Source organism: Triticum dicoccoides, chromosome 5B, assembly GCF_002162155.2.
Source record: "Triticum dicoccoides isolate Atlit2015 ecotype Zavitan chromosome 5B, WEW_v2.0, whole genome shotgun sequence".
NCBI lineage: Eukaryota > Viridiplantae > Streptophyta > Magnoliopsida > Poales > Poaceae > Triticum > Triticum dicoccoides.
In genome coordinates, this window is record NC_041389.1 from 28,169,747 (window position 1) to 28,188,787 (window position 19,041).

At 46.9% G+C, this 19,041-nt stretch overlaps 2 protein-coding genes across 5 annotated transcripts; one reads left to right on the top strand and one right to left on the bottom strand.

Annotated features, from left to right (window-relative positions):
- The first annotated feature begins 223 nt into the window (after nt 1-223).
- LOC119307177 lies at nt 224-3,317 on the top strand. Of its 3 annotated transcripts, none has more exons than XM_037583270.1 (2): nt 224-341; nt 526-3,317. In XM_037583270.1, the coding sequence occupies exon 2, from the start codon at nt 575-577 to the stop codon at nt 3,197-3,199; it is 2,625 nt and encodes an 874-aa protein (XP_037439167.1). In that variant the 5' UTR covers nt 224-341; nt 526-574; the 3' UTR covers nt 3,200-3,317. The 3 variants fall into 3 exon arrangements, with proteins under 3 accessions (XP_037439167.1, XP_037439165.1, XP_037439166.1); XM_037583268.1 differs by having other exon boundaries at nt 545-3,317; XM_037583269.1 differs by having other exon boundaries at nt 555-3,317.
- Nucleotides 3,318-14,891: 11,574 nt separating this feature from the next.
- On the bottom strand, nt 14,892-15,751 carry LOC119305073 (protein LOW PSII ACCUMULATION 1, chloroplastic-like). 2 transcript variants are annotated; one of them, XR_005148540.1, is made up of 2 exons: nt 15,329-15,751; nt 14,892-15,226 (listed from the first exon to the last, which is right to left on the bottom strand). XR_005148540.1 is itself a non-coding variant. In XM_037581693.1 (2 exons), the coding sequence occupies exons 1-2, from the start codon at nt 15,381-15,383 to the stop codon at nt 15,005-15,007; spliced, it is 282 nt and encodes a 93-aa protein (XP_037437590.1). In that variant the 5' UTR covers nt 15,384-15,751; the 3' UTR covers nt 14,892-15,004. The 2 variants fall into 2 exon arrangements, 1 of the variants encoding a protein (XP_037437590.1); XM_037581693.1 differs by having other exon boundaries at nt 15,324-15,751.
- Nucleotides 15,752-19,041: the final 3,290 nt, after the last annotated feature.

Below are 19,041 nucleotides of genomic sequence, written 5' to 3' on the forward strand. Positions count from 1 at the left end.
AAATATGGAACAGAGGGAGTAACCTCATAAAAAACCTACTACTTGTGCAGATGCATTTTTGTGATGGAAACATATTTATTCTTTTGTTTTAACCGGAGAAAGGCAGAAGTAGGCCGGCCCATAAGGTGCAACAGCCCCTGGCGGTTTCGCAGCGTAAGGGAACACAATTCGGAGAGGTATCGACAAATAAATATTAGCACTGTTTCTTCACCGGTTGGGAAAAAACGAGTCTTTTCCTGCGACTCGCCGCCCTGCGCCGCGCCGCCGCCGAGGGGACGCCAAGCCTCCGGCTGAAGGAACTCTGAGCTCGCAGGACGCGATTCGACCCCGCCTTCCCATCGGTAAGGGCCTACCTTTTTTCATCTTCCTTTTTTAGTAGACGAGAAACCAGATCCCCTTCTGCAGCAGTAGTTTCACCCTAGACTAGATCCGAGCTGTTTGATCCCATCAGTTGAATGAGATAGATAACACTGATAGCAGTGGCTTTCTTGTTGTGATTTTCCCCATGTGTTGATTGCATCTCAGACCTCGATTTTTTTTCTAGGGTATCTCAGACCTCGATTGGGCGCTGAAGATGCGTAGAAGCAGGGAGGAGGATATCATGCCGAGGGAGGCCAGTGAGAGGAGGAGGAGGAGGAGGAGGGCACACATGGCCACCGCAAGACATGATTGCGGGGCATCGCTTCCATACGAGATGATCATAGAGATTCTGCAGTGGCTTCCTGTCAAATCCGTCTTCCGCTTCAGAGCAGTTTGCCGCTCCTGGGCTGCGCTGCTCTCCTCCGATGAATTCCGCCGCCTCCACATGTCAGTAGCCAAGGACGCAAGGCGGCCTGCACCACCAGCCAAGCTGCTATACATCTCACCGACCGCCACATTCGACTCCACGGCGGTCTACTCGTGCCCCTTCTCGCCATCATCATCATCGGGGCGCCCAAGAGATCGTGGGGACCTACTGTTCACCATCGACGGTGCCCGTGGCAACTGTGTGGAAGTAGCGACGCCGGCACCATGCCGTGGCCTCACCCTCCTCTATGACGCTCTCGGTGGAGCTTTCTACATCTGCAACGCGGCAACACGAGCTGCTACGCGTCTGCCAGCTTCCACTGAGGAACGAGCAGCCAGGTCCACTGCTGGGCTGGGGTTTGATGCCCACACAGATGAGTACAAAGTGGTGAGGTTGATCAATAGGTTGTGTCATCAGAAGGACATGGTGAGGTGTGAGATTTACACACCTGGAGGCCGCTTTGGGGATCGCTGGAGGCCGCCTGCGGGAGGAGTACCCTTGAGCTTGCATCAGTTTGTATATGCCGCTGTTACAAATGCGGAATTGAACAAATTACCTCCTGTGTTTGCCAAGGGTTGCCTGCACTGGTTGATGAGACCTGCCTCTTTCACCACGACTCCAAGTGTTGCTGTCGTGTCCTTCTCGGTCACAGAGGAGACCTTCACATGTCTCCGGTCACCGCCCTTCTCGGTACCAGGAGCGCCGCCGATCAGGTATGGGTTGTCAGAAGAGCAACTAGTGGAGATGGATGACCAACTATGTTTGGTCCGAGATACTCGCAACACAATGCTTTATGCTAATGTTTTGGAGATCTGGAAACTGCCGGACTATAGCTCTGGTGACTGGTTACTGAGTCACCGGATCAATTTGTCGAGCCACCTGGCAAGAGATTTACGCGAATCACAAATTCTGAGAGTTATTGGATGTTTTGGCATCAATTCCAGCTCGCCAAGGAAGAAGATAGTCATCACTACTAGCAAGCACAAGATTTTCGACAAGTATCAGAAAATGGTTCACACGTATGACCCTAGGTCTGAAGCTCTAGAAACCATTCTTTCAATCACGGAGACACACTCAACTCCATATTATGGGCCCCCTAGTTCAAGGTTTAGTTTCATTCAAGAGACCCTTGCTCCTGTGCATAAAACAGATGAAGAGATAGCCTTATCATCTGACCTGGCTAAGGTGATTAGAGAGATCCTACTCCGCCTCCCAGCTAAAGCAGTGGTACACTCCAAATTTGTCTGCAAGCAGTGGTTCAGATTGATTGAGAGTGAAAACTTCATTCAGTCATACTTTCAGCATAAGAACATGGACAAAAGACCTAAGGTCATGCTTCTGGTCAAGGGCACTGGACAGTTGGTCTTCAGTTTTTCTCCCTTGAATAAATGCATCCAAGAAGCTCCTAGTAACAGTACACTACTTGACACAAAGGTGGTTTGCTCCAAGCCTTGCCATGGGCTGAACTTGGTAAGTACCGAGACGAGGGACTATCTCTGCAACCCATGTACAGGTTTCCACAGGGGCTACTCACTGGGGCCAAGTTTGCTGCAGAGTAAAGCAGAAGAACATGCTTTCACAGTCGGCAATAAGAATGTTGGCTTGACTTTCGACCCTTTGACTCATCAACATGTTATGGTGGCAATCTTCTATCGCCAGAAGGACTTCAAATCTCGTCAATATGACCTGACATGCACGTTACGCTGGTGTAACTCTCGGGATCGTCCCCAACGGAGCTCGGTACCACCTCTGCCTGTGAATGACATGCCACCAGCATATGTTGAAGGAATGCTGTACTGGATGAGTGAACCAAGGTTGGGACGGAGCTGTGAATGGACCATTGTCTCTTTCAACCTTGCTACAAGAATTTTTGATGTTGTCCCTTGCCCTTCATGGTTTGCAAGATGGAATAGCAGAAACCGTTGCCGTGCATTTGTTGTTGAGCTTGAGGGAGTATTATGTGCTGTTCTAGCAGATCCAGTGGCAGAAAAATTAGATGTATGGAAGCTAGAGCGTGGCCAATGGGGTAGAGCATTCACAATTCACCTGGAAGCGTATCCTGACTATTCCCTTAAGACAAGTGTTGTGGTGCCATTAGCTGTTGATCGCGATTATGGGAGGATCCTGCTCAACACTGGAAGGAAAATAGGACTGTACGATCCAGTAGAGCAAGCAATTCAAAATTTGTATTCACTTGATCAGGTGCCGGTTGTCAGAAGTTGTAGTAGTCCACACCATAAGTTTCTTGATATGCCTTCAACTTCAGCAGCGAATAGTTTGACATGCTCCAAAGAAGACTCAGCGGCGGAGATGAATAGAATGGACTCTAAGATGATTCCTTGTGTTCCAATGTTATATGAGGAGAGCTTGGCATGTTACACCCGTGTGGCCAAGAAACAATTGTTGTGGTGATGCATTTTAAAGGCACCGACCTTCTTTATATGAAATGTCTATTTGTGATATCTTGCCTGCATGTTTGCGAACTGAAACACCAAGCTTTGATAATGTAATAGTATTAACCATTTTTTTATTGTCAGTATATCATTTCTCTTTCAAAATATAATGACGTGTTCCTAATGTTTATATTATCTGCACAAATACGAGGGTATTACCATAATAATGTTTAAATACAATGTCTGTTAAAAATACTTCTGATCTGCTATTTGGCTCTACGTGGAGGTGCCATATTCAGTTTACCACTGCTCCAACAAAATACTTGCTGGTCCTGGAAAACATGTAGACTACTTGCATTGTTCTTTTATCTCATTATTATGTACGAGCTGTAAGACCTGTGCTCTCCTTTTCTCTTATCTGTATAAGCATTGAAGAGATTTACAGATAGCGCCCAATTTTTCAGAAAACGGTTCGGCAGATCCAATGGCTCGCTTCGTTTCATCTTCAAGTGATTACGCTCGACGGCCTGGATTTACCTTACACTATTTACCATTTGTAATTTACTCCAGTACTGGTTAAGCTCAGCAATTGTACATAGCATGACAAAAAAAGTAGCCCAGTTCCATCTAATGTTGCATAGTCATTCCCCAGTATTGTGAGAGCTGGCCTCCTAACAACAGCAACTTGCTGAACATAGGGCATAAGATTATTGTGAATCCTGCATGGATATTCGTCAAGGTATCCACCCGGATGAGCCCCAACAGGACTAGGACTAAAGTACTCCCTCCGTCCGGAAATACTTGTCGGAAAAATGGATGTATCTAGATGTATTTTAGTTATAGATACATCCAATTTTATCCACTCTCCGACGAGTATTTCGGGACGGAGGGAGTACCTAAGTAGAATGATCTCTGCTCAGGATCTGTACGGTAGATATCACGGCAAATATCCTCAACGACAAGCTGCAATACATTAGTTTAATTTCAGTCAGTTCAGAGATCTCATGAACATTGAAAGTTATCACGTAGAATAAAAATGTCATGCACATTAGTTTAGTTTCAGTCAGGGGAAACTTCTGTGCAGGCTGAGTTCTTGGGTGATCCATAAACTGCAGCTGATGATGAGAAACAGTGCATCATGTCAGTGCCAGAAATGACCAGTGAACTAAAATTTCGAAACTCCGCTGATATGTTTTCAATTCAAAGCAACAGTAACCAAGTACTCCCTCTATCCCAAAATAACTGTCTTGAGCTTAATACAAATTTGTATAAGAGCTAGTACAAAGTTGAGACACTTATTTTGGGACGGAGGGAGTAGATCTTAATGTAAACTCCTCATGATCATCAAAAAGCCCAGTTCCTCCCCCCAGAGCCCACACCCATCGCTATTATCTAGCACATCAGTGACAACCTCTGGGGCGTGCCGGCTGCTGATCTCTCCACCGACAAGCTGCAAGAGCTCTCTTGGATGGAGAAGGGGCGCCCTCCAACTAGCTGTGTACTCAATGCCAGCACTTAAAAACTGGAATGTTCTTTGCTGGAACGTGAAGGGAATAAATTCCGAGCAAAAATTATTAGCTATCCGAAAAACTATTGAAAGCTCTTGTTGTGCTGCTATATGCTTACAAGAGACCAAAAGAACTCATCTCGATTGTGCATTAATTAATACCTTTTGCCCAAAGAGATTCGATCAATTTGCTTTTGTTCCTTCGGGAGGGGCTTCTGGTGGTCTGATTACGATATGGAACAGCTCGGTTTTCTCTAGTGTTGTGGTCTCTTCGAAATTCTTTGCACAAACTATAGCTTTTAAATCCACTCGATCTGCCAATACTTTGGAAACTGGTGAATGTGTATGGACCTTACAACAGCCACGATCGTACCACATATACAGAATGGCTTTTTAATCTCTTGATACCTGATAACGAAGACTGGTTGTTATTAGGGGATTTTAACTATATTCGTTCTCCAGTCGACCGAAACAAACTGGGAGGCTATGCCTCTGATATGTTAAAGTTCAATGAACTCATTCAGGAATAATGCCTAGTTGAATTGCCAATTAAAGGACGATCATACACATGGAGCAACATGCAAGACGACCAACTCTTGGAACAACTAGACGGTTCTTTACTTCTAATAACTGGACAAGTTCATTCCCAAACACTATTGTTTCTGCTCTAGCCAAGCCAATATTTGACTATACCCCTTGCTCTATCAGTATTGAATCAACTATCCCAGCAAGTAAGATATTCAGGTTTGAATCATACTGGACTCAAACACCCTGGGTTCTATGATACTGTTGCAACCTGCTGGTCCAAAGACAGCTACCTCCTAAACAGGACGGCTAGAATATGTCAGACACTTAAACGACTCTGTTATACTCTCAAAAACTGGAGTGAAGGTCTTTCCCGTCTAAAAATTCTGATTCAAAATTCCTAGAAGGCCATTGTTGAACTGGATGAAACTGAAAATCAAGGCCTCTTACTGTACCCAAAACAAACTTCAGGAAATTCTCAAGGCCCGCCTTCAGAAGCTTTTGGACTATCATCAGAATCAACACTGGAAAAAATGATGCACCATCAGATGGATTCATTTTGGGGATGAAAACACGAAATTTATCCAACATCTGGCAACTCAAAGATATCGAAACAATTCCATTGCCATGCTAAAATTTCCTGGTGGTACTGAAATATTAGATCATGGTGGGAAAGAGAGCATTCTGTACAATGCCTTCAAGGAAAGACTTGGTGAGTCATCCCCTACCAACCAAAGATTTGACCTGCAATATATTATCTGTCCTGTTGGTAAGCTGGAGGAACTCTCTACTCCTTTTCTCTGAAGTGCAAATCGATGAAGTTATCAAGACAATGCCAGCGGACAGAGCCCCAGGGCCTGACGGTTTTAGTGGACGTTTTGTTAAATCATGTTGGCACATAATAAAGCAGGACATATATGAGATCTGCCATGATATTTTACTCTGGTAACCTAAATCTGGAGAGTATTAACACAGGCTATATCACACTGATACCCAAGATACAGTCCCCCGAGACTGTAAACGACTATCACCCCATCACCTTGCTCAACTGTTGTCTGAATATTATTACCAAGATCCTTGCTAACAGATTGCAAAAACTAATGCTAAAGATCATCCACCGTGGTAAATATGGGTTTCTCAAAGGGGGAGCTATCCAAGACCACCTAGATTGGGTGTTCGAGTACATACACCAATGTCAGGCGTCAGGTGCTCAAGCTTTCATTCTAAAGTTGGACTTCTCGAAGGCATTTGACACAATTGAACACTCGGCGATGGTTGACACCATGAAGTACATGGGATTCGATGATAGATGGCTTGGATGAATTAAATGCATACTCCGTATTTGGTACGGACAAGTCCTCAGTGCTACCAAACGGTGTTCTGGGAAGACAATTCCACTGTCGTTGAGGGGTGTGGCAGGGTGACCCTCACCACTGATATTTGTCCTTCCGGCGGACTTGCTGCAAGCTGCTGTGAACAACGCCCTCCGCCATGATCTGATAAAACACCCCATACCCCCATCAGGCAGTGCGACCTCCCGGCGACCCAATATGCAGACAACACTATCATTAGACCTTTTGTTAACACATGCATATGGCTTGAGAAAAACAAGATAGCTAAGCACAAAAATGGAGGACATGACTGTTAACAAAAGGTCTAATCACGACTCAGAAATCCGAGGATGCTAGAAACCTAATTGTTGAGTTTTTTAGCAACTTGCTGAAAATTAAAGACAAAGTTCTTTCGGAAAACATACTGCAGGAATTTCTTAACTCCCAACCTTACAAATAATGAAGGCCAACTGTTCAGGAAGGCTCGAGTAGTGCCTAGCTCAAGCGACGTCGTAACACAATTCTCCAAAGAGAACTAATCCTGCTTCATCCAGTCACTTGAACGAACAAACAAGCCTCATGCCTACAGTATATAATTGCAGGTCAGCGGAAGCAAAATATACATCTGCATGAAAGTAAATTGTTGCATAGGAGAAATTATGATTTTACTTATGCTTCTATTGATTGATAAAATAGACTCCAACAGCGCAGCACCTATAAGCTTACTGAACCATCATGAATTCATTTTCCTACCTATTTCCAGATCGCATGACTGGAATCACCATCGTTTAGAAATCAGAAGAGCTAAGCACAGTACTATGAGAAAAGAAATTGTTTTCTCCATTGCCAAGAAAATAATCAAAATAAGCAGTCGAAGACATAACTAAATAATTGATTTAAAGTTCATTGGACAAGAAAAACTGCCAGAATGAAGATAAAATTTTGAAAATCCTAGCAGTACGGACTACATATCTAGTACACAACAGAAACCCATGTAAATTACGGATCCCTAAACACCATTAAGGCAAACTATAGTTGTAGCAGGACAAAACGAAGCTGCAAAACAGGTAAAGTTGCAACGCCACATCTAAACTTAAAATAGTAGCACACCTTTCTCGCTTACAACAGAATTGCATTGCTAAACCAGAAATCGTCGTTCATGGACATGAGGTAGAGTCCTGCAAAACTGAAATCATTTCTCTAGTTAGATTTAGATCTACAGTTGCATATTTAGCATGCTCCGATTAGTTTCGGTCTCTTCACTGAACTCAGACCATATCATCTAGGATTTGTTCAGCCTCTTTAATTCACTCTATTCTAACTACCAGGCAATCCACATTCATTCCCTTTGTCATGGTTGTTTATCTGTTTGTGGGCGTCGACAAGCAAGATCCTGATATCAAGGATAAGGAGGTGATGGCAATATCGCTGGTGGCCATCGCGCGTGTTCAGCCATGCACGGGGCAGACCTTGCGTCTCCCTTTCTATAATAATAAAGAAAACACGGGTGGCCCTGCTCGACTCCGGGTCTGCGAATAAACTTCCTTGCTGAACTCGTCGTGGCTCAAGCAGCCTCTTGCAAATCCACTCTCGCACTGCACTCTATGCAACAGTAGCCAATGGTGACCGCATCAACAGCACCGGTGTGTGTTGTGCCCTCGCCATCAGTATTGCCAACGGCACCTTCCCGGTGGACTGTTACACCCTGCCTATTGACGGCTTTTATATCAACCTCGGCACTCAATGGCTCGGGACCGGGGACTGACCACATGAGACTTCACCAACAGCGCCATGACATGGCATGGCCAGCAGCCCTCTTGGCTCGTACAGCAGCTTGGACGGCATTGGATATGCTGGACGAGCTCCTCGGCGACTTTAGCGAGTCCCATGACGTGGTTCCGGAGTGTGAGCGCAGCCACCGCATCTGCCTCCTACCTAGGACGAACATCGTAGCTGTACGCCCTTAATGGTATGCGCAACCGCAGAAGGATGAGTTGGCACAAAGGTGCGACTAGGCATCATCCGCAAGAGTGAGTCCTCCTTCTCATCACCGGTCCTCCTCATCAAGAAGAACCATCAAAGACAAGTTCCCGATCCCGGTGGTAGATGAACTCCTAGACGAGCTGCACGGCGCCTAATTCTTCAGTAAGCTGGACCTTCGGTCTAACTATCATCACTAGGTGCTCATGCACCCGCCTGGACATTGAGAAGACGGCATCCCGCACACACCAGGGCCTCTTTGAGTTCGTTGTGATGCCTTCCGGCCTCACCAATGCCCCAGCAACGTTTCAGGCCCTCATGAACGATCTGTTGCACCCATACTTGCGACGGTTTGTCCTTGTTTTTTTTTTCACGACATTGTCATATACAGCACATCTTGGTCAGAACACCTCTGACATGCCCATGTGGTCCTCCTTACACTGCATCAACACCACCTCTTAGCCAAGCGCTCTAAGTGCTCTTCCGGTGAGACCACTGTCGCTTATCTCGGGCACGTTTTAAACAAAGGGCGTGGCTATGGATCAATAAAAGTGCAGGCTGTGGCTGATTGGCAGTGTGTGGCTGATTGGGATTAGCTGTCTGCTACCGTAAATTCATCTATGAGAGGGAGCTCATCAGCCTTGTACACGTTGTGGGGCACCGACAACCATGCCTATGGGGGCGCACGTTTGTGGTACATAAAGACCATTGCAGACTGAATTTTTTGCTTGATCAGTGTTTGTCTACGATACCGCTGAATCATTGGGCCAGTAAGCTACTTGGGTTCCGAGTTAAATTCAATCAAGCCCGGGAACCAGAACATTGTTGCAGACGCTCTCTCACACCGCAGTGCAGAACCAGGAATAGTTATGGTGCTATCTATCCCTCGGTTCAACTTCTTTGATGAGATCGGCCAAGCTACAGCCGTTGACCCAGCTTGATCGTGTTACATGCACACATCGAAGCCGGCCAGCTCAAGGCGCCATGGGGTTTGTTGGACGACTTGGTCGCCTTTGACCACCGTCTGCATACTCGGGAACATCAGATCTGTTACCATGGGTATTGGCAATGGCTCATGAAGGAGGACAAGAGGGAATTCCAAAGACCCTACACCACCTGCGTTGTCCTTCCGGACCGTGTCGCGGTACAGGACTTCATTTGGTCTTCTGGTACTTGTCAGCGCGACAAGACTGAACATCTGCATCCTAAGGGTCTGCTGTGCTAACTCGAGGTCTCATCTACTCCCTCCGTCTCATAATATAAGACGTTTTTTGACACTAGTGTAGTGTCAAAAAACGTCTATTATGAGACGGGGGGAGTAGCATTTGTGCAGGCCACTCGATGGACTTCGTGGAGGGCCTCCCAAAGGTGGGCGGCAAGTCGGTCGTCTTGACAGTCGTCGACTGCTTCTCAAAGTATCGGCACTTCATCCCCCTTGCACTTCCATACATGGCGGCTTCCGTGGCACGCGCATTCTTGTGCGCATCCATGGCAACCCGGCTCCTCCAAGCTACGCCAAGCACTACTATAATGCCAAACACCATGACATCCAGTATGAGGCGAGTGCTTGAGTGTGGCTCCAACATGATCACCGAGCAGCAGCATCCCTCCCTGGTGCAGCCAAATGAAAACTATGACCCGGCCATTACGATCCCAACCACATTGTTTACAAGGTCAATGATGTCGCAACCTAACACGCAAGCAGCAGCAACCAGACAGATTATCTGGCTGATTGCCTGGAGCAGCGAGGAAAACAACCTCTATGAAGTTTCTGATTAACATCTTAATTGATCAATGCTTTAACCACAATAAAAGCAATCGATGCTACCATAATACTCATTCAGAAGAAAAACATGAATGTTGTTCATTTCATTGATATTTAAGAAATGCAGTACTGTAGTTGTTGGGGACACGGATCTCATAGCTGAATGTAAAGCTTGAATTATTTTGGGGCTGTTTGGATTGCTACCAGAACTGACCATGCCAAAAATTTGGCTAGCCCATGGAATTTGGTGGTTGTTTGGATCATTGCCGAATATTTGGCACGCCCAGCGACCAGGGCGTTCCCCCGTGTATTTTTTGCCAACGCGCGGGCAAGATGTGGGCGAGCAAAAGCTGCGCCAAAAAATTGGCGTGCTGTTCTTGGTGGGCCCTACATACAACGTAGTGGTACAATTGATATTTTTAAAGGGATTCTGTAGGTTAAGAGCCTGTTCGGAAGTGGTCTGGCTTCTCCAAATCCTCGACTCCGGCTCCTCCTCCCGAAATGCTGCTCCTTGTAAAAATCAGCCCTACAAAAAACTGTTCGACAGCTCTGCTCCGCTCCTGATTCACTCGTGGCGTTGGATGAAACAGAAACGAGCAACTCGCGGTGGCCACTCTGAACCGTTTTTCACTTGGTGGTGGCAGTTCCTTTGTAATTTTATCAACTCCATGATTTTAAAGATCCGAGATCTGGGAAACAGCCGCTCTGCATAACTGCACTGGAGCCGGCTCCACTCCACGTTTTCAGCTCCGTGGAGCTCTAGCGTTCAGTGCCGATCCACCAACTCCGGGAGTGGAGTTGAGGAGCAGCGAGAAACCGAACACACCCTAAGACTGGTTCTGTTAGAGGTAATCAATCGGTAACAAATCCCTGCGTGCTTCCGCGTGATTAGGGCATGTACAATGGTTGATAAGATAGTCTTATCTTAGGTTTTGCATGTAATTTAATGATGACAAAAAAAAGTGTCTACACTAGGTCATCTCTTAGCCTTATCTTCAATAACTCGTAATTCCTAAAAACATGGTGAGACATATTATGCTAAGAGATCATCTTTTGTCTTCTCTTAAATAAGAGAAGACAAGCCTTTTCTTATGAGTTCTCTCTTCTCCACCTCATCATTTATCCAATGTGGCACTCCTAAGATATCACCATTGTACATGCCCTTAGTAGATGCATGCAGCATCCTTCGAAAAGAAAGGAGTGCATGCAACATGACGTGCAGCACGGGATTTGTGTTTCAACTTGTGATAATTGTGTGCCATTGTTTTGGCATTTTTTTCTATATAGATTTCATAATAGTTTTTAAATCTGTACATACTTCTCACTTCTAGATAATAGATGCATTTAAATATCTCCTAAATGTTTTTCAAGTAGTATCATGGTACCAGTTGGTTACAAACCAAGCAAAGGCCTCTTTTGCCAAAAATTTGGAGGATACAATGGCCCCAAAGCAAACAACATCAGCTTGCCAAAATTTGGTCATGCCTTTGCCTTGGTCATGCCAAAAGATTGGTGTGGCTAGCTGGGGCGTGAACCAAACACACCCTTTGTGTAGTACTACACCTGAATGCATTCATTGTAAACAAACAATAAATTTGCCAGGGATCAACGTCATCGTGATGCACGTGGGCTGACTCGGCTGGCCTCTCATGGGATTCAGGGTGGGGGTAGAGGTGGCTTGGCACGAGAGAGAGGGGGGCAGGGGCGGGGAGAAAAGGCCCGAGCTCGGCGAAGCGGAGGGGACAGGTCAGAGCAGATAGAGGATGGACGGCCAGCAGAGGGCACCGCGACATGGGGAGGACAGCGGGTTTTCTATCCGCGTGGAGGAGGATCAGCGGCAGAGGGGTTGACCACCAGCGCGGTGGCCGGCGAGAGGGGGACTGGGGCGAAGGAGATGGAGATGGAGCAGCGATGGGCGATAGGGTTTCGGTCCTGCGTCCATTCGGGCTGGAAACCGTGCCCCGTGGGCCAGAGAGGACCCATGTACGAATAATTCGGGATTCCAAAAAAGTAACAAATTCATTAAATAATTTGTCTAAAAAATCATGAAATAATTAATGTGAAAAAGTCATTAAATAATTAGATATTTTTCTATTTTATTTTTTATTTTAAAAATATTTCACGATTTCAAAAAGTTGGAAATTTTTACATGATTCCGAATTTTGAAAAAAAATCTTGCAGAAATCATAAAATGGTTGAATTAAAAAAGATGTTCCAGATTTTGAAAATGTTTGGAAAATCATAAAATGTTCGTGATTTTGAACAAACCTTCGTGAATTCAAAAAAATAATGAATTTTTAAAAATCATTCAGGAATATCAAAAACTTTCCACGAATTTAGAAAATCGTTCCCATTTTTTGTAAAAAAAACATCATCGGTTCAAAAAATATTCACGGATTCGAAAGATGTTCTTGCATTTCGAAAAAAAAGTGTTTTCGAAACAAAACAAAACAAAAAAGCGCATACATTTGGAAAATGCTCTTCCATTCGAAAACAATTCACAGGTTTTAAAATATCCACAGTTACAGAAAATGTTTGTGAATTTGTATAGATGTTCATGACTTAAAGAAATCATGAATTTGTATAAAATGTTGACGGATTCGAAAAATGTTCCCAAAATATTGATTACAAATTCGGAAGATTTTTGCAAAAATGGAAAAGGAAAGGAAAAGGAGTTCCTATGGAATCACATGTGATCGTGTCCAAGTAGTAGTACAGACGCATGAGCTGGGCCCATACAGAGGCATGTCGGACTTGTTCTGCAGCGGAACGTAGCGGCTGGTCGACCCTTTGGAAGATTCTTTCAAAGCTGCGGCGTCACTCATTGAAACATGTCGCCTAGTAGGACTTGTGTTGTTACACTGTGTGGTGCGGGAGGCGGACTCATGGCGCCATTCCCTGCTGAACTGCACGATGGCCAGAGGTGTCCGGTCTCTGTCCAAGGAGGAGACAGTGGGAAATATGATGCCAAACCAGGGAGCATACCAATGCCAAGCTGCGGATTTTCGCTAATGATAATGATAGAACCATTATTACATGTGGAGCTGATGCCGTATTGCTTGCTTGTATTCATCTCATCGTGGTTATCCGAGCTTCAGGTGCATGCTCATCCAAGCCACCAAGTCCTGCAAGTCCGGTAGCCCCGGCCGGTGGCACAGAAAGGCGGTGGCTGAGTAAATTTGATTGTTCTCGTACAGCCTCTGCGTGTGCCCGTTCCACGCGTGACCGTGCGTGTGAGTTGCATGCGACATGCCATCGATGCAACAAGCAAGCAAGCAAGTCAAGTGACTTATTGGAACCCTTAGTAGGATGCATTCCCATGTGGAAGCGTCAAGTGTTGGTGTTAAATTATTTAGTACTACTAGTAGGGATTGTAACGATCCCAACAAACTGTACGTACTCCAGTCGTAGTACCATTAGCACGAAACCCGAGGAATCCTGGTGCAGCAGAAAAGCTGATGGACTTTACCGTACTACTGTACTTTGCCCATCCACATCCCAGCTCTGCGACAGGACGGCAGTCTATAGCTCTACTTTAATGGCCTATATATGCCTAGCCTTGATTACTACTCAGGGGATGGAATTTTTGTCAAAAAGACCATCTGCCCGAGTCAAATTGTCAGAAAAGACCACCTCTAAAATAGATTGACAGAAAGAACTGGCTGCACCGTGACGGCAGGTGCGGCAGCGAACACGTGTCACCTGCCGCCAGATAGGCCGGCGGCAGGCCCTGCCGCCGGATAGGCTGGCGGCAGGCCCTGCCGCCAGAGGAGCAGGCGGCAGCTCGGGCTTAACAGTTTCTTTTGTCCGCGCGCGTGCTACAACGGAACGGACGGAAGTGATGGGCCCTGCCGCCATAGTGCCAGACGGCAGCTACTGCTGTTGCGTGTGCGCCGCGACAGGCCAGGTGGGCCATGCCGCCACAGCACGAGGCGGCAGCCGCTGACTCCGATTCAATACAGATGGCCAGATGAACGGGATGCTTTAATCTGAGCTGACACAAGTTACTTGAACGTCGCTGCATGCTGCTTGACTTCCATCCGCCCATATGCGTGCATGCATGGCGTTGAGGCACTAAACAGAAGCCAATGCTTCAATGCGCCTCTCGCACTCGCCGTCCGGTCTGCCTGACAGCACGTAGAGGCTGCCGCCTCTGCTATGGCGGCGGGGCCCACTTGGCCTGTCGCGGTGCGCTGGCAGCAGCAGTGGCTGCCGCTCGTAGTGTGGCCGCAGGGCCCATCATTTCGATCCGTTTCGTTGCATCTGTTACGCGGATGAAAAAACCTGTTACACCCCGGCTGCCGCCTGCGCCCGTGGCGGCAGGGACTGCCGCCAACGCGTGTGGCGGCAGATGCCACGTGTCGGCTGGCGCACCTGCCGCCACGGTGTAGCTGGTCCTTTCTGTCAATTCGTTTTAGAGGTAGTCTTTTTTGACAATTTGTCCCGGCAGGGGGTCTTTTTGGACAAAAAGTCCAGGGGATGATGTGGAGAGGTACACGTGACAAGCGGCACTACACAGGTCGCCTTGTGCCAACAGCTCTCGGGATCCTGTCAAGTACTACTATGCGCGTGCCCCATCCTTTTGCAAAAAGAATGAATGTCGCTGCATTCCGTGTTTCATTACTTCTACTACTTACAACTAAGATGTGTCCAAAATAGAATACCAAAACTGTATAGCAGTAACTTATTTCCATCAGAGAGATACTACCCAAGACTCTATTTTGTAATCGCCGCCACGTCGATGCCCAGGCCCTTGAGCGTCTCCGGGACCCCCGCCGCCCTCGTGGGGTTCCCCAACGCCGGGAGGAGCTGCGTGAGCGCGATGAGGCTACCTAGGCCCGCGCTGGCCATGAAGGCGAGGTAGAAGAACATGCGCACCGACCGGAAGGGGAGCAGCACCTCGCTCCTTATCTTGCCATGGAGCTGCTGCTGCCGCCGCTACAAGAATCGACCGAGGCCATCAACGACGGGCCCAGAGCCGAGAGCCGCTCGGCCCCCAATTGCAGAGGAAGAAGAAAGACGACGGGGCGGCTACCTTACCTCGTTGCCCGGAGCGGCGGAAGGGGGAGGGGAGGGCTTGTTCGCCGCGGAGCATCGGGCGCCGCCGCGTGCTCTGCCGCTGGAGGATAAGGAGAAAGAGGCCGACGGCTTCCGAGAAATCAGCGGGAGAAAGAGACGGGAGGGGCAGAGGGATTGGGGGTGGAGGGGCAGAGGCAGGGAGCGGAGGGTAGCGGTGGCGGCGGCGGGATGCGAACGGGAGGGAGGCGGGATGCGATGCGGGATGGATGCGGTGCGGGATCCAGGTGCGGGATAGATACTTTTTTATGGGACCCACCACATCTAACCCCAAATAGCACCTCCCCACCGGGTTGGTTTTTTTGCTGGGTTAGATGCAAATAACTCTACTCTAACCCACATGTTTGGATGTTTTAGGGTTATTTCTGCCTCAACTAACCCATACTAGCTCTAACCCCCTGATCCAAACAGGGCCTAGGTATTTTTGCGTCCTGCCGCATTAATGTGGCCCTTATGCTACGGTGGGTGGCGGATTTTTCACGGGGATGGAGGTTTATGGTTGTAGTTTCTTTAATCAAAGCATCTCCAGAGCTGAAAGTGCAATCATGCCCTTAATCATTTTTCGATGCTGATGAAAATATACATATAGGGGGCTAAATACGCTTGCTAAGTGCTTACACATGATATTATTTCCCTTGGCATTATTGTGCAGGGATCATGGACTCATCACACGATATATGACTCAAGCGTTGCGGTATTGAGAAAATAAGCGTAGGCTTTTTCATTTAATCTTGAGTTATAGGGATCCCGCACTGTTAAGAAGTGATCAAAGGGTTCATCCAAATTTGATCAAGTCATCATCTTGTCACTGTCATCCTACACATTCACAACTCTACAAATATGACTTTGTTAAAATCCCACTACCACCAATACTACTACAAGAATAACTTGGCCAAAAAATCACATGCCAAAACTACCTCTCTTGTGTCTTCCTCCGGATTGTACGAACTAGGTCCCGAATCGTCCACACGGGTCCTGGAGCATTCAGCTAGAGCACCAGAACATACACATAAGTTAACGCCAGAGCCAAATTGCCTGGATCGTCCGGGTCCCTATGCGGATCATCCGGACATCGCCCGAACACCACACATGAATGCCTATCCAGAGGGTGATTTCATCTGGGCAGGCTCGGACTTTCGGACTTCACCCTGGACATCTAGCCAGCCCATGTGCTCAGCCGCTTGCATTTCCGAAGCCGGATTTCCTCCTCCCACCTCACCTCCATGAGCGCGCGGTTGTAGTACACCTTCGTCAACTGTAGGGTGAACCCGGAAATGCAGGATGTCCCGCTGAGTTAGGAGGTTGTCCCGCCGAGCTCTCCTGCTTCACCTCACCTCCATGTGGCGTCCTCCTCCTCCGAGCTCTCCTGCTTCGAGTTAGGAGGTTGTCCCGCCGAAATGCAGGATGCGTGTGGGGCTTCCTGAAAGGACCGATATAGTTGACTAGAGGGGGGGGGGTGAATAGGCAACTAACATTTTTTAGCTTTTCTTTACCAAATTAAACTTTGCATCAAAGTAGGTTGTCTAGATATGCAACTAGGTGAGCAACCTATATGATGCAACAATAACAAGTACACAAATAAGCAAGGAATACAACACAAATAAGCTTGCACAGGTAAAGGCACGAGATAACCAAGAGTGGAGCCGGTGAAGACGAGGATGTGTTACCGAAGTTCCTTCCTTGTGAGGGGAAGTACGTCTCCGTTAGAGCGGTGTGGAGGCACAATGCTCCCCAAGAAGCCACTAGGGCCACCGTATTCTCCTCACGCACTCACACAATGCGAGATGTCGTGATTCCACTATTAAAGCAGACCCATCAATTTGTTGACCAATTTTTCTTGACAGAAAATTCCTTAGGCTGGTCGTAGCGGGAGTATCATAACTAGCATCATACATGCCAACTAGGCAATTTTGATGAGGTGGCATAGAATTAAATGAAGAAAGAGAGAGAGTTGAGTATCATATCATGATACGGTATCATAATAAATACTATGCTAGTATGTGTCATGCATAGCAATAAATAAAATATTGTATGATACTAATGTATGATACTATACATTAGGGAGGTAGTATCATACACTAGTATCATATGCATGATACTACTATATGATACTCCCCATTACGACCAGCCTTCCCCACAGTGGAAGTAATATAGATAGTAACATCACACATATCTAGATAAAATAGATGATGTGGCAAGCAATAAATGAAGAAAGAGAGGCATGTGGTAACATAGTTAGTTACTAAGGCTAGTCATAGTGGAAGTAACTTAGCTAGTAACATAGCACACTTCGAGAAAATTCTGCTTATGTGGCAAGTAATTAATGAGAGGTGGTAACATAATATGTTACTGTAACATAGCGCTTTCCAAGATAAGATGAGTCTATGAGCTAATAAATAAAGTCATCTATGCGGAACTTACTGTGCGGACGACAGTATCCGGGCCGAATAACTAGAGTTACTAAGCTCCCAGGAAATAGAGGCCTGTGAGCGATCTGGTAAATTTTTTTCGGTGATGGGCCCCTCCCGTCAGTGTAAGGCCTCCGTGTATATCCTCTGCAACCGACGTTCCCGTCTGGTCAAACTTCTTTTCTCTAAGTCGGTTGCAAAGTGCTGATGGGCCCCACACGTAGTGTCAGGTCTCGTTTCTAGAGAGAGGGAGAGCGTTTCGGGGGAGTAGGCCAAATCACCGGTGCTTGGGTGGTTGTTGGAGAGAAGGCACCGGCTTTCGCGTGGCATGCCGTTGTTCGATCCATGCTCCGGCCGCCGCATCGTCCATGTCTTCGTGTGCTGCGCCTGCGCGCCACGAGCGTCCACACGCTGATCTGTGCGGCCCTGTTGCTATTGCGGTTCCGGTACATGTCGACGAACTGTCGCTTGCCGGCGCTGACGTCCTCACAGCGGTACTTGTGGAGCAGCCCCCAGGCTTCCCTGGACTTGAGCGCCTTGTCCTCCGGGAGCTTGACAAGGGTGAGCACGGGCGCGTCGACGAAGGGGTCGCATGTGACGAGGCACCAGGAGAGGTCAACCCATCAGAGCCTCCGGTAGCAGGAGGCGACGCTGTTGGAGCCCCCAGGCTTCGTGTGCTAGAGGCACATCCGGAAAGCAGCCTTGTCTAGCTTGGGCTGCAATTCAGAGTTTCAAACATCAAAAGCACTGAACCAAAAAAATGGGGTTTAACAAGTGCAGCAAACTAATCAGACGTTGTTTCATTCGATCGCCCCATCTTTTTTGGTTGCAGTTTGTTCCGGTGATACGGAGCAGAGTTGTGCCATACTGTCATTGAGACACGCCATTGCCAGACATCAATCCATGGATGGACACAAGGGGATACATAGCCTAGGTGCGCCAAAAAGTTCCTGCAGCTACCGAGCTTCATTGCTCTTGATATTTGGATTTTTTGAAAAACACACTTTCGATGCTCAAAAAAATCTTAAAACAAATATGTGAATACGTACACATATTCCTAAGGACTTGTACAAATCTAGAGAAGAAATACTTTGTATTTTGGGAAATACAAAAAAGAGAAATTTCTAACAGAAATGGCACATTTTTTCTCCTATATACTTTCAGAAATTTGTTTTTTTCTATAGTCCAAAACAAAACGAGATTTGTACCGAAACTTGCAGCGGTTATTCGGAATGTGTATATGCATCCCGGGAAATAATTTCACATTTT

Coding starts and splice junctions, on each gene's coding strand:
- LOC119307177 (XM_037583270.1), top strand. CDS start 575: ATGCGTAGAAGCAGGGAGGAGGATATCATGCCGAGGGAGGCCAGTGAG.
- LOC119305073 (XM_037581693.1), bottom strand. CDS start 15,383: ATGCTCCGCGGCGAACAAGCCCTCCCCTCCCCCTTCCGCCGCTCCGGG. Junction 15,227..15,323: donor GCTCCGGGCAACGAGGTAAG/GTAGCCGCCCCG, acceptor CGATTCTTGTAG/CGGCGGCAGCAGCAGCTCCA.